The sequence below is a fragment of the Lissotriton helveticus genome, chromosome 1_1 (assembly GCF_964261635.1).
Source record: "Lissotriton helveticus chromosome 1_1, aLisHel1.1, whole genome shotgun sequence".
Classification (NCBI taxonomy): Eukaryota; Metazoa; Chordata; class Amphibia; order Caudata; family Salamandridae; genus Lissotriton; species Lissotriton helveticus.
The window spans coordinates 278,359,650-278,373,976 of NC_136057.1; the positions used below are offsets into that span (position 1 = coordinate 278,359,650).

At 46.2% G+C, this 14,327-nt stretch overlaps 1 protein-coding gene across 1 annotated transcript in view; it reads right to left on the reverse strand.

The window, feature by feature from the left end:
- KDM7A (lysine demethylase 7A) overlaps window positions 1–14,327 on the reverse strand; it is a 351,499-nt gene that overhangs the window by 182,719 nt on the left and 154,453 nt on the right. The window contains exons 4-5 of the mRNA XM_078668115.1: window positions 13,783–13,943; window positions 7,398–7,539 (exon numbers count right to left, since the gene is read on the reverse strand). Of these exons, the coding sequence (XP_078524241.1) occupies window positions 7,398–7,539; window positions 13,783–13,943 (303 nt within the window). The remainder of the gene's footprint in view (window positions 1–7,397; window positions 7,540–13,782; window positions 13,944–14,327) is intronic.

Consider the following 14,327-nt stretch of genomic DNA (forward strand, 5'->3'; position numbering starts at 1 on the left):
CTGACTGTGTGCCCCCCTGCTTGTTGATGTAGAACATCGCAGTGGTGTTGTCTGTTTGTATCAACACCTTGTGTTTGTACAGTCTTGTTTGAAAGGCTTTCAGTGCAAGGAAGATTGTCTTCAGTTCTAGGTAATTGATGTGCTTTGCCGCATCTGTTGGCGTCCACAGTCCCCTCACCTTGAGCTCCTCCATGTGAGCGCCCCATCCCTTCAGGGATGCGTCTGTGGTGATGGTCACTGTTGGCATTGGGGGTGTTAGAGGCTTTCCCCTTGTTATGTTCTCCATGGTCCACCATGCCATCTCCTTCTGCACTGCGTGCGTTACAACCACTAGATCCTCCCAACCGCCTGTAGCTTGTGACCATTGCTCCTGTAGCCATTCTTGAATGGGTCTCATGTGGAGTCGTACATTTGGTACCAGGTGGATGCATCATGCCCATGATCTTGCTCGCAGTCCTCACTGTCCGAGCTTGTCCCTTCCGGTAGAGGCGAGTTTCCTTCATCAGCGCCCTCGCCCTCTTCTCGCTGGGGAACACCTTGCTCTGTGAGGTGTTGATCTGTGCTCCCAGGAAGATCTTGACTTGTTCCGGCTCCATTGATGATTTCTTCCAATGGATGGAGAACCCCAGGCTTATGAGCGTGCTCGTCACTGTATGTGCGTGCTGCTTGCATTTCTGGTATGAGTTTGCTTTCACCAGCCAGTCGTCCAGGTAAGGGTATGCGTGTATTCCTTGCCTTCGTAGGTGCGCTGCGACTGCTGCGAGGCACTTTGTGAAAACTCTTGGTGCTGATTTTAGTCCGAAGGCCAGTGTCGTGAACTGGTAGTGGCTTTCTCCAATGGTGAACCTGAGCATGTGTTTGTGCTTTCTGTTCATTGGGATGTTCAGGTAGGCATCTTTGAGGTCTATTGTGACCATGAAGTCCCCGGTCTGCAATTGTGGGAGCACCTCTTGCAGGGAGGTCATTTTGAATTTTTGCGTTCTTATGAATTTGTTCAGGAACCGTAAGTCCAGAATGGGTCTCATTGTCTCGTCTACCTTTGGTACCAAGAAGTACGTTGAGTATATTCCGGTGTTTCTTTCCTTGAAGGGTACCCGTTCTATGGCCTGCTTCCGCAGGAGTTCCTTTGCCTCCTCCTGAAGACACTGCAGCTGCTTGCTTGCTAGTGTTTTTCTTTTTGGTTTTCTGCTTGTTGGCCTCCCCTCCAACTCTATGCAGTATCCGAATTGGATAATGTGGAGGATCCATTTGTCTGATGTGATTTCTCTCCACTCTCGGAGGTAAAATCTTAATCTTCCTCCCACTGGTGTCATGTGGTCGTAGGTGTCTAGTTTGTCTTGACCCCTCTGTACGTGCTGCCCCCTGGGATCTTTTTTGTGGGCGGGCACACAGAGTTTTTTTAAGTCACTTAGAGGCGGGCTGCTGTCCCCCTCTTCTGTTCTGTCCACGTCCATTTCCTCTCCCACGAAAGGACTGGCCTCTTTGTTGGTACTGCCAGGACTGCTTCTGCTGCCCCTGTTGAGCCTGCGAGTCTGCCTGGTGCGCTTGTTGGAAAGCCTGGTGTGATGTACCTGGCTGGTTTCCACCTCTCCCGCCGGGCCTCCGTGACGGGGTGCCCCTTTTTTTGCCTCTGAACTGCAATGCTCCCATGGATCTTGCTGTTTCGTTATCTTTCTTTGGTTGACTGAGCTTTTCATCAACTGTTGTTCCGAAAACCGTGTCGCCGTTGAACGGTGTGTTCAGGATGCTGTGTTGCACCTCCGGTTTGAAACCTGAGATCCTGAGCCAGGCGTGTCTCCTTTCCGTGACACCCATCATCATGAGCATGCTGGCGGTGTCTGCCCCATCTAGGGCCGTCTTAAGGCAAGAGTTTGCCCCGTTCTTCCCTTCTTCAACCAGTTTTTCGGCCTTCAGCCTGGCATCCTGGGGTATGTCTTTCACCAACTGCCCCAGCTCCTCCATGATCTGGTACATGTGCCTGTTTATCAGGGCGTTGGAATTAGCCATGCGCCAGTGGGTCACGGCATTCCGTTCGATCCTTCTGCCCACCAGATCCATCCTCTTGCTCTCCTTATCCGGTGGTGGGCCCGAGGTAGTGGGTACGTTAGCCCTCTTCCTTGCTGTGGCTGTGATAATGGAGTCTGCGGAGACCGTGCCCTGAATGTAGGCTGGGTCCTTTGAGGAATGTTTGTACTTTTGCTCTGTTCTGGGAGTTACTGCCTTGCATGTTGCGGGTTCCCTGAATGCTTCCTTCCCCTGGGCCAAGACGCTGTCGAGCATTGGAAGGTACTGGCTCCTTGTTTGTGTTGGGAGCAATGTCTCTAGAAGGAAGTCTGCTTTCTGCTTCTCTTCGTCGAGCTTGAGCTTGAATGCTGCTGCGGCAGATTTTATCACCGAGTTGTAGGCCCCGATGTCGTCCGGCGGCGAGGGCCTCGAGGGGTATGTGTCGACCGCCTCCTCCGGGCTGTCGGTGTCGACATCTATGTAATCTACCTCCTGTAGGTCAGAGGGTGCCGACTCAGCGTCCGTCCTGCTGTCCTCTTCCTCCCCATAGTTGTAACTATCGTAGGGATTCTCGTACCCTTCTTGGTCGTCGACCACCTCGACGTCCTGGTCTTGTTCCTCGGCGACCTCGTCGATCTCGTCTTCCTCCTCGACTACCTCTACCACCGGTGGCTTGGTCTTGTGAGGGATCGTGAAGGCTTTCATCTTAGCGTCAAAATCTTTCTTCCGCTGCATGATGTTCTCCATTTCTGCCTCGAGGCGCCTTCTCTTCTTCTCCATCTCGGCCGCGTGTTCCGCATCTGATGGATCAGCCGTTCTTTTCGGCGCTTGGTTCGGTGCCGAGCTTTTCGGTGTCGAAGTTTTCGACGTCGAACCGGGTTTTGGCTCTCTGGTCGTCGTCGTTAGCTTAGGGTCTTTCTCCCTCGGCGTCGATCGATCCTTTTCGGGGACGATTTTCGACGTTTTCTGCTGATCAGCAGCTCTCGGCGCCGGGGACTCCTTCTCGGAGGATCCGCTGGGCCTGTGAGTAGTCGCGGACGCTGCCTTCTTTGGCGTCGGCGCTTTCGGGGTCTTGCCCTCGATTTCGAGACTCAGAGTCTCTCGGGTTCTTGGGGGCCGAAGAATCTCCTACCTTATCAGAAGTCTTCGTGTAATCGGTCTCTACGACCGTGTAGCTGTCGTCTTCGGCGGCAGCGTTGTCTTCTTCCTCAGAGGACATCCCCAGCTCGTAGAGGGACGGAGTCGGGGCCTTCCCTTGCAGGGTGGCGTGCGCTACCCTCTGTCTCTCCCTCACACGAAGGGTCTTCGGTGCGAAGGCGGAGCAGGCGTTGCAGTCTCCGCTTTCGTGGTCCACCGGTAGGCAAAGGTTGCAAACCGGGTGCTGGTCCTTCTGCGCGTACTTGTGGTGGCAGTTACGGCAGAACTTGAACGGCGTGTTGTCCATCATCGAGCGTCCAGGGGCTCCCTGGTCGCGTGTTCGTCGACGGTCGTCGAGGATCTCGATGAAAAACGCCTTCTCCTTGCTGATTGTTCGTCGATGAAGTCCCCTGGAGTCTTCAGATGACTTCTCCTTGTGTGTTCTGTCTTTTCCTTTCTTCTTTCTCCAAAAATGTCTGGAGCCCAAACGGGAACGATCCAGACCCGACCGCGGAAAAAAAGAATCTGAAGATGGCGCCCAAGAGTGGGAGCTTCCGCAGGAAGCATGCCGACGTCACCGGAAATACACCCAAGGGGGTGTGACGCCGACGCCCACCTGGGCTACAAAAAAAAAAAAACAAAGAAAAGACTACGAATCCGGACCCAACCACAAGACCGCGGAATAATGCACAGCATAGTGAATCCAGAAAGATTCACGCTGCAAAACCAAGCTAATAAAGTTACAAAGCAATTTCGGCAGTACGCTTAATGACAGCTGGCATGGGGGGCAGGGGCAGGTAGTAAAGAAGAACTTACTGTCTCTCTCCGATAGCCGCCGTTAGAGGGGGGGCCCGGCCTGGCCTCTTCCGGCCTCTTACGGGCCCGCCCTTGGTGAAGCGGGGGCCGCGAGGAGTTTTGTAGCGCTGTGGCGATGGGCGTTGCAGCACAGGTGTGCTGAGTGCAGAGGCACCTGGTCGCTGTAGTTTTCCCGGCGTGCGAGGCAGCAAACTTTTTCCAAAAGTTCCTCCTTCGAGCGGCTCCCGCGAAGCGGGGGCCGCGAGGAGTTTTGTAGCGCTGTGGCGATGGGCGTTGCAGCACAGGTGTGCTGAGTACAGAGGCACCTGGTCCCTGTAGATTTCCCGGCATGTGAGGTAGCACAAGGTTTTCCAAAAGTTCCTCCTTCGAGCGGCAGACTGAGAGTGGACAAGAAGCCAGATGAACAAGTTCTTTAACTTTGATACCACTCTTTCGGTGGATACTCGAACTGCAGATTCATGACCTTTAGAAAACTCCACAGTCAGACTGGATCCATAACCTTTTCAGCAATCCTGCTGCGCATCAATAGGTGGCGATGTGAGACTCCACGCTGCAGCCTCGGGGTAGAACCACCCTTGCTCGCTAATGTGAATTGATTGGATGATCCTTTCCGCACCCTCTGGTGCAGAGAGTGACACAATCATCAGTGTACAGATTCCTAACTTCTGATCTTTTTATAGGTTAAAAAGAGACCGCTCCACAGAACGGGAATGTGGGAGGGTGGTGAGGAATCTGCGGTTAAAGCATCCAAAAAAAAAAAGGAGGTAAGTAACTTGTTCTTCTGATGGATACTTCTATCCACAGCAGTATCTCCCACTGGTGAAGAGTCTGCAGAATGGGCTCAGATCAAACGTCTTGCGGGACCGAATAGGTGAATTATCCTTACCATTAGATCTGGCTATCAAGGCAGTAGTGCTTCATAAACGTATGCACCAGTGCTAAAGTCATGGCCTGCCAGTAGTCAATAACAGGCACTCCTCTTGCCAACACAGTGGTGCAGCCTTTGCGCTTGTGGAACGGGTTCGGTCCTTCCGGATATTGCTTTTTGGCCAGTATGTAATGCAGAAGCCCATCTACCTCGCCTAAGTCCTCTTCTGAACACCCTGTTTTTTTGTGCCATGGAGAAACCAGATGGTTATCCATCAGATGGTCCCTGGTAAGATGGATATGAAAGCTTAAAGCTCTTAAGGGGTCGAATTGGTGGAGTGCCTCCTCCTCTTTTGAGAGTGGCAAAGAACAATCTGATAGTGTTGGATTGCCCAACACAGGAAGGAGTCAGATTTTTAGACACTAAGTCGCCCATGTCCTAAACACCACTTTGTCTGGAAAAATTGTGGTGTCGAATGATTGTACTGACAGTGCCTAAAGTTCATTCACACAAGGAGCTGAAGTGATCTCAATGAGAAAGGCATTCTTTAAAGACAAAAGAGACCACAAGCAGCTGGGCATCAGCTAGAAGATCATACACACAAAACAAAAATGAAATTAAGGTCACATTGTGAAATCCTAAATGGTTCAGTATTCCACAGCCAACCAGCATAAAATACTCCCTTCCACACTCCACACTCCACAGGCCCCAGTACCGCCTGGCTTCTTGAATTGCACCTGTGTCTCAGCAGAGACAAGGCACAATCTACAAAGGGTGTAGGGGAATCATTCTTCCAGCACACCCGTTCTCCAACCTGCTCCTTAGGGAGTTAGCACCACTGACCCTGGGGCAAGCTGAATGACATCCCAAAGTTCATCCTTGCAGGACATCAAATGACTTCTCCTAGATTGGCAGTATTTCACCGTCATCACTTCAATGTCAGTAGCCTCTCCCTTGTGCAGGGGCCTTTAACTGGGAGTTGACTAGAAGCCAGGCATCTTTGACTAGGATGCAGCAAAATCTCTTCCAACTCTGACCAAAGCGTCCTCCACAGCATGCTAGGACAATCCAATTTGGCGACCTAAAGTGGTCTATGGAAAGTGCTCCACAGAGAGCCTCAGCTACGTGCTCCTAGATGGCACACTTGACTGATCCCTTCCAACCAAAACTTCAAAGGCAAGCCATCCCTATGCTGGCTCCAAAGAGCTGGCGCTCCTCCTCTGTACCTGGGAAGCGGGGCCAAAGTACTGGAATGAGATTATGAGCAGAGCCAGGGTAAAATACAAATCTTCGAGTGCCATATATAGTGTGGATGAAATGTTATCAACTGTAAATCTACACTCTGGGTCCATGTTTCACCCCAGATTGATACCTCCTGGGCCCCGTAGGCCTAAGTAGAATGAAACAGTACTTAGTTCAGATTTCCCTATAATGTGTCATAAATTGTAAGCATCACAGATCTTCAATAAGCACTACAGAACTTAACTATGAAATCCCACCCACATTAGAAGACCTACCGCAGGTGACAATCCCTGTGCACAAATGGCAGTCTCACATGGACAGCCTGCATATGCCCAGAGCCTTTAACTCTGGTTGTGCAGAAACAGCATCATTTTAAAAGGCAGACACTGAAGGTTAGCAATCTCAGTCTAATTACTATGAATTACCCCAAGTGAAAGAGGTGGTGAGACACGCTCACAGTAAAGTTCAACACTTGGTAGTCAATAACAAAAAATAAAATGCAAGGATGTTACAAAATGAGCATAATCCATTTCATATCCTCAAAACAGTAGTTATTTCAAAAATCCTTTCAGAGCCTGTAAGAATCCCAAATACTAAACATCCTTTTCTAAAGTCTTATTACTCAAACTTTATAGTGCCTTGTAGCAAAATGGCACATAAAATGTAAATGTACAATACAGTTCTACATAACTCGTTTAAATAAAAAGGTGTGTGTCCGGCAGATTAGGGTATGAACAATGAATAAGAACTATAGACATTAGTTAAAACATAACCGGAAAACAGATTAAAATGGAAGCATTGTTGTTACAAGGCGTGCACTTGTTTTCCATGGATTGGAATACCGCAAAGTGCTACCAAAGTATTTTACTCTAGGAGATATAAAAGTGCCAATAAGATTGTCTTTTTCTACAGAGAATTAATAGTTGCTGGAAAATCACATTTTAGGAACTGCTGAATATGTTTTGAGCTCTTACTCACAAAACCCATTTATTTACAATAGAACAATGAACCTTTAACTATCAACGCAAGTTAAAACATGACCCAAGCTTGATAACGTAGCATTTGCTTTTCCATAATACAAATGATGGAAAATACAGGCATCTAAACATTGCATTAAAAAGCCAATCCAGCAACAATATAGTGACAAGAGGTACCAAACAAACTTAAGATACACTTGCACGAGTATGCAGTTTTCCTACCTTCATACAGCTCCAGTCCGGAAAGAAGGGACCACAATGCTGCAATCAATGCTGGGTCACTTTAACACAAAGCATCACCTAAAACAGACTAAATGGGCGCTGTCCTGGTCAACACCTCACACGCAACTTACTTTGTATCCGAGAACTCCAGACTGATGACATTTAGCACTTTTGGCCGCTCAGAGTTCAAGAAATACTCAATGAAGTTGTGCAGCTTCATCTTGCTGTCCGCTTGCCTCGCCACGTCAATGACATCAATCACCTTGTTACCACCTACAAAAATCCCAAGCACATAAACATTAAAAACAGCATGGAGCATGGATGCAGAGATCACAAATTAGCTATCCCTAATATTACATAGAACGCATCATTTAACTGTCCTCGTTTGGCAATAGAAAAATCAAACCCTGTAGATGCCAACTATCATACTTTACTATTGCAAACTCCAAGCCAGCCAGCTGAAACAAGCAAAGAACGCAAAGCGAAAACATTAACTAGTCTTCTGCAAATTACTTATTCACTGCCTCTGAACAAATCAACTGGCACCATCTGGAAGAGAGGAAGGCACATGGATGGAAATCAAGCTTAAAGAACTGCTTCAAGACACCTGCATGAGTTGAAAGTTCTAGAGTGCCAAAGTCAAGGCACTAGAGATACTTTGCTTTGCATACTGCCGATATCTAGTGTTGGGTCCGGATGTTTGCAAGTTGTTTTTCTTCGAATAAGTCTTTCCAGTCACGAGGTAGGTGACTCCTTTCGGTGATAGTGCACATGGACATAGACTCGATTGTTTTCCCAGAGGGTGAGTGAGCATGGAGTTAGTAAAGGTAGAATAAAGATGTTCATGCGTATGTATATAAGATAAGAAAGAAATGCAACAGGTATAGGTACCCGGGGAGGTGGGTGGGCGCATGTAAATCTACAGCTCTACATGCCAAGAACAGATGCTTACTGGGTAACATCATCCGTTTGAGGCATGTGAGCTGTAGATCGGATGCTTTGCATAGACTATACAGCAATATTCTCCCAAAACTGGCTAACCTGTAGCTGTTGCAGTTCTTTGAAAGAGTGTTTGGAGTACTGCCTGGCCTACATTAGCTTGTTGCCTCGCTAACATATCTACACAATAGTGTTTGGTGAATGTGTGCGGTGTAGACCATGTTGCTGCCTTACATATGTCAGCTAAGGGAATATTTCCCAAGAAGGCCATAGAAGCCCTTATTTTGTGGGTGGAATGCACTCTAGGGGGTATTAGCATTGTTCTTTTTGCTTATCTATAACATGTTTGGATACATTTAACAATCCATCTTGCAATACCTGATTTAGAAATGGGATTGCCTTCTGTGTGGTGGAGAAAAAGCAACTAAGAGCTGCTTTGTCTTCTGAAAATCTTTTGTCCTTTCTACATAATATAGTAGAACTCTAACAAAGTGTGTATAGAACTTGTTCTGCTACAGAATCAGGTTGAGGAAAGAACAGGTAGCTCAACCGATTGATTGATGTGAAAAGCAGAAACCACTTTTGTTAGAAATTTGGGATTGGTTCAAACAACAACCGTGAAAGTTGAAAGAAAGGCTCTTCTATAGTTAGTGCCTGGAGTTCACCAATTCTCCTTAGGGAAGGGATTGCAAAAAGAAAAGCAACCTTCCATGAGAAAAATTGTAGTTGACTTTTGTGCATTGGTTCAAAAGGTGGTCCCATTAGCCTTGTTAGGACTATGTTCAAGTTCCACACTGGTACAGGTGGAGCTTTTGGTGATATTTTTAGTCCTTCCATAAAGGTTTATTCACTGGTACTTTGAATAGAGAGAAGTGTTGTCTGTTTTGCAAGTATGCAGCTACTGCTGCTAAATGCAATCAAATTGATGTATAAAATAATCCGGATTGCTGTAAGTGTAAGAGAACAGATGATGTGAGGTACTGAAGCATCAAAGGAATTGATGGTTATTGTTACAATATATAACAAAATGTTTCCACTTTGCTGCATCACATGCCTTAGTAGTAGGTCTCCTAGCCTCCTTTAGAATATTCATACAGTCTGGTGGTATTTGTAAATAACCAAACTCGATGACTGGTTGGGCTGAAATTGAGTGAGAAGGAACTGATTATTATTAATCCTGGCTGCATTGGGAGAAGCTAGAGCTTTATGAGTGTCTATTGTGGCTCCCAGATAAGTGTCTGTCTTGGAAGGCTGTAGATGAGACTAACGCATTTACTGTAAACCCTAGCTGGTGAAGTAATTGAATAGTGGTTTGAGAATGTTGGAGACACATTTGGTAATAGCTGGCTTTGATGAGCCAGTCGTCCAGGTATGGGAAGACATGGATGTGTTGTGTTCTTAGATGTACTGAGACTACTGCCAGGCATTTGGTAAATACCCTGGGAGCAGTGATGACGCCAAGCGGGAGTAGTTTGAATTGGTTATGATGACCCTCCATCATGAATCTGAGGTATTTGCAGTGAGCGGGATGATTTGGAATGTGGAAATATGCGTCTTAAGTCTAGAGTACAGTACGTTTAAAGTATTGGTCGGGGTAGTTAAATATTTAGAACAAGTCAATAGAGTACACAAAACAAAGAAAGGAATTACCACTGATAAATGCACAAATAAAGTAAAAAATGGAAATTTAATTTCCGATGTAAAAACAGCATTAAATGCGATTACAGTGAAGGCATTAATGGATCACTATGCATTATAGCTAGCAGTGCTCTTGTGTGTAAGGAGCAAAAAGGGAACTTAGGGTTGTGGTAGTGAGTTGACGCGTGAGGGACAGGGTTAAGGTGTTTGTGACAAAGATACAATACAAAATATGTACAGATTGACCTTTCAGGCCTAAATGCGGTCAATTAGTTCCTATATATACACATTGCTGATAGGTACATTGTCATTTGATACATTTTGGCTACGGGTATGTGGAAGTTGGTAAGACGGTCTACGTTTCGTCCCCGGTAGAAAGGAGGGTGAGTGAGTTCCTCAAACCGGGATCTTCATCAGGACAGAACAGCACTTGTGTGGAACGACGGACAACGTTTGCTCCTCGGTGGGCTAAGTTCCCTTTTTGCTCCTTACACACATGAGCACTGCTAACTATAATGCATAGCGATCCATTAATGCCTTGACTGTAATCGCATTTAATGCTGTTTTTACATCGGAAATTAAATTTCCATTTTTGAATTTATCTGTGCATTTATCTGTGGTGATTCCTTTCTTTGTTTTGTGTACTCCATTGACTTGTACTAAATATTTAACTACCCTGACCAATACTTTAAACGTATTGTATCATTGTCCCAGGCCGGATAGTTTTTACTTGGATTAACCCTGTAAAAAACTCAATTAAGTCTAGAGTAGACATAAAATCACCCTGCTGTAAAAGTGGGAGCACTTTTTGAAGTGTTACCATGTGAAAATGCTGTCACAGTACGTAGAGGTTTCGTTCTCCTAGGTCTAGAATAGGTCTCGTGGAGCCATCATTTTTGGGGTTGACAAAGTACAGGGAGTACACACCGGTTCCTTGATGGTGTAAGGGCACAGGTTCTATGGCTTCTTTGGACAGGAGAGACTGTACCGCTTGCTGAGGTAGATGTAAATGTTCTGGTGACATTTTGCGAGAACATGGCGGAATGTTTTGGGGGTTGTTGGAAAGCTCCAGGCAATAACCATGTTGGATAATTCCTAGCACCCATTTGTCTGTAGTTAACGATTGTCAGATGGGGAGGAATTGTAAAAGACGTCCCCCGATAGGTGTAAAATGATCTGGGGAAGCGTAGGCAAGTCACTGTTAGGAGAAGGGGAGGTACATGATGTGGAACCTTTGCCTCTACCCTTGCCATTGTTACCCCTGTATTCTCCTCTAAAGAAGCCTCTGTAGGTGGAGGATGGATTGTTGCTCTTGCAGGGTGCAGAAGTAGTGTCTGAAGAGATGGCCTTGGAATCCCCAATGTTAGAAGGAGCCAAGAAAGGAGCCACAATTAGAAGACTGTAGGGCTCCCATAGATTTAGAAACTTTAGTATCTTTTTTCATATTTTCCAAGGACATATCTACTACGGGTCCAAAGAGATGCTGTTTATCGAATGGTGTATTCAAAATGGATTGCTGGACTTCAGGTTTAAATCCAGAGATCATTAACCATGCATGCCCCCTTAACAATACACTGGTATTGATTGCTCTAGTTGCAGTGTCTGCAGCATCTAAACCACACCTAATTGAGGAATTTGAGATGGGCTCTCTCTCTTGGACTAAGTCTTGAGCTTTAGCCGCATGCTAATCTGTAAGATATTTGAGCAATTGCTTCATTTCATTCCAGTGTGCCCCATCATACCTAGCTAGGAGCTGTGTGTTGGCAATACGCCAGTTATTCGCTTTTTGGGTGGATACCCTTTTACCGGAGGAGTCTATCAGTTTAGACTCTTTGTCTGGGGGGAGGGAGAGAGGGTCCCCTGAAGTTTGTGAACAGGCCCGTTTACGGGCATTAGAGACTACTAAAGAGCCCAGTTGTAACTGCCTTTTAATAAAAGCTGGATCTGATGGGGCAGGCTTGTACTTGGTCTATCCTCGGGTTGAGAAGGTGAGCACAAACAGGGTCTTTGAATATATCGTCTGCAGGTCTCATCATGCCTTTGAGCATAGGGAGAGAGTAAGTGGATCTTTGTGAGCTACTAAGAGTTTAGAAAAGGAAGTTCTCTTCTAGGGATTCTTTACGTAATTGTAACTATGATACTCTGCAGCTTTTGATAGTAATTCTATGTACCCTACATTGTCTTCAGGTGGGGAAGGCTTTGTAGGGTAAATGTCTGGGTCATTATATGTGGGTGAGTCAGTGTTAAAGACTTTCCATGGATCTGCTGGGAAAGGATCATCCCCACAATTCCCATTGTCCTCATCAGGTTGTTGAGGAGTTAGTTGGTGCAATTAGTAAGTGATGCAACTGTGGGGAAGGAGGAGGAGGAGGAGATGGGTAAGTACCAACATGCTTCTTCTTTAAAGAAATATGAGAAGTGTCCTTTGAGACTCCGGTTTACGTTTCTGAGGCAATTTGGTTGAAAGCTGTCCTGTCTGAAGATTAATTTAGAGTGCATTATCTCTGGTGTCCGATTTCCGAGGAGGGACGTCGAAACAGGGGTCTTGCTGCTGCAGATGAGCATCTTTCTGTTCCGGACCCAAAATTTTCAGTGCCAGGGTCAGATGAATTTTTGGTGCTGAAGGTTTAAGTTCAGAAGCCGGTTTTGGTATGGAATGTTTCGGCTCCTTATCAGTTTTCGGTTTGGAGCCCGAAAGTTTCCGCTCAGTGACAGACTTTGGCCGACTCGATCCAGAGTCAGAAGGCTTTGGTGCATGTTTCGGTGCCTTGAGCTGGAAGGCAGGGCGTTGGAAACATCTTCTCGTGCGGATTGTGGCCCACAGGCAGAGGTGAGACTGATGCCTTTTGCTTTGGCTGAATAGGTATTTGCGGTAAGGGCTGTTCAGTACTCAATACTTTGACCTTGCAGCACCTGTTCTTCCATGTCAGAGTCAGATTCCAAAATGGATACAGGTTCTTCCTGTCCTTTGGCCCCTTGAGTGTCGTTATCTTCCTGCTCGGAACTTTCTCCATAGAGGTCTGTCGTGGATTCAATGTTTTGGCTCTGCATTTCACGACGTTGAGCCCCACGATCGCAGAGCGTTTTCTTCTAATGGAAAGATTTGCACGCATCGCAGCTCTGTTCATTGTGCTACAGAGATGAGCACAAGTTGCACACTTCGTGCAAGTCGGTGCGGGGATACTTCGCATGGCACCGAGGGCAGAATTTGAATGGAGTCCGTTCCATCGATTACGAGGTGGACCGACACGGTGAGGCCCGATGGCACGAGTTTACTGATCAAAATATAGGTTTTGTCGACCGATCCGATATGCAGAAAAGTGGGATACGCATACGAAAACAATACCAGGGTAGAGTGGATTGTGCACCGAGGGGAGTCCGGAGAACGGTTTTGCCCGGAGAGCAGCAATACACTTCTGAACCCGATGGCGGAAAAAACTATCTAACAATGGAGGTGATGTCCATGTGCAATATCACCGAAAGGAGGAGTCACCTACCTCGTGACTGGAAAGACTTCTTCGAAGTAAAACAACTTGCAAACATCTGTATGCAAAACATGTGATCAACAGCTCACATGCCTCAAACAGAAAGGTTTTCTTAGCTGTATCTGACAAATCTTCTTTAGTGGAGTATTGGTCTACAGAAGAGCTGCCATAATTTAGCTCTAGTAGAACAGTGTATCTGAGCCACTTGCGAATCACTAAAAAAGGTGGTAAATGCTCTAGCCAGTGAACACAAGGCTCTCTTCCGACCTCAAATAGAAAAACTAAGTGCAAAGACAATCTGGCAGGGAAGGTCCATTTTTTTTTTTTTTTAAATAGAGTATAATTATCAAGGAGTACATGCATTTTTCTAAGAGTAACAATAGCAAATAAAACAAATGTCCACCTTGTATTCCAAATCCTCCTCAGGTTGAACTTCTTTAAGTGAAGTACTCACCTACGTAGTTCTCCACATCCAGGACAGAGAATGTAGATGGTGGGAGTCTCAGCCCCAAGTCATCAAGTCTAGGAACCATGATGGGAGCATTGAAGCCATGCTTTTCTAGATGCCTCTGGGTGATCTGCCCTCCGTGCATCTTTTGAACAATCTCATCAGCGCTGAAAACACAATGTAGACAAGATTAAGATTTAATTACGAGAAACAAAACTTCAGTCTGGAGAGCAACAAGGATTACCACTCATTGTGACAACTTTTTGGCCAGCTCCTAAGTTCATGGAAGATCTACACAATACAGTAGCCAGATATACCTAGGAAACAATTCAGAGATCCTTACCATTGACTATTTCCATGAATGGACTATTTTTGTTACTCACATGGTAAGAGTGACAACCTCTCAGATTATCTCAGGGTCGGAAAAGATGTGCCGGTGGAAAGTGGTGCTCAAACTCCATGATTACACTGAACTAAACCTAGCCCCGTAACCAATATGTCCTAAGACAACGGTACTACTAGAAGGGCTAAGATGAAGAATCTAAAATCTA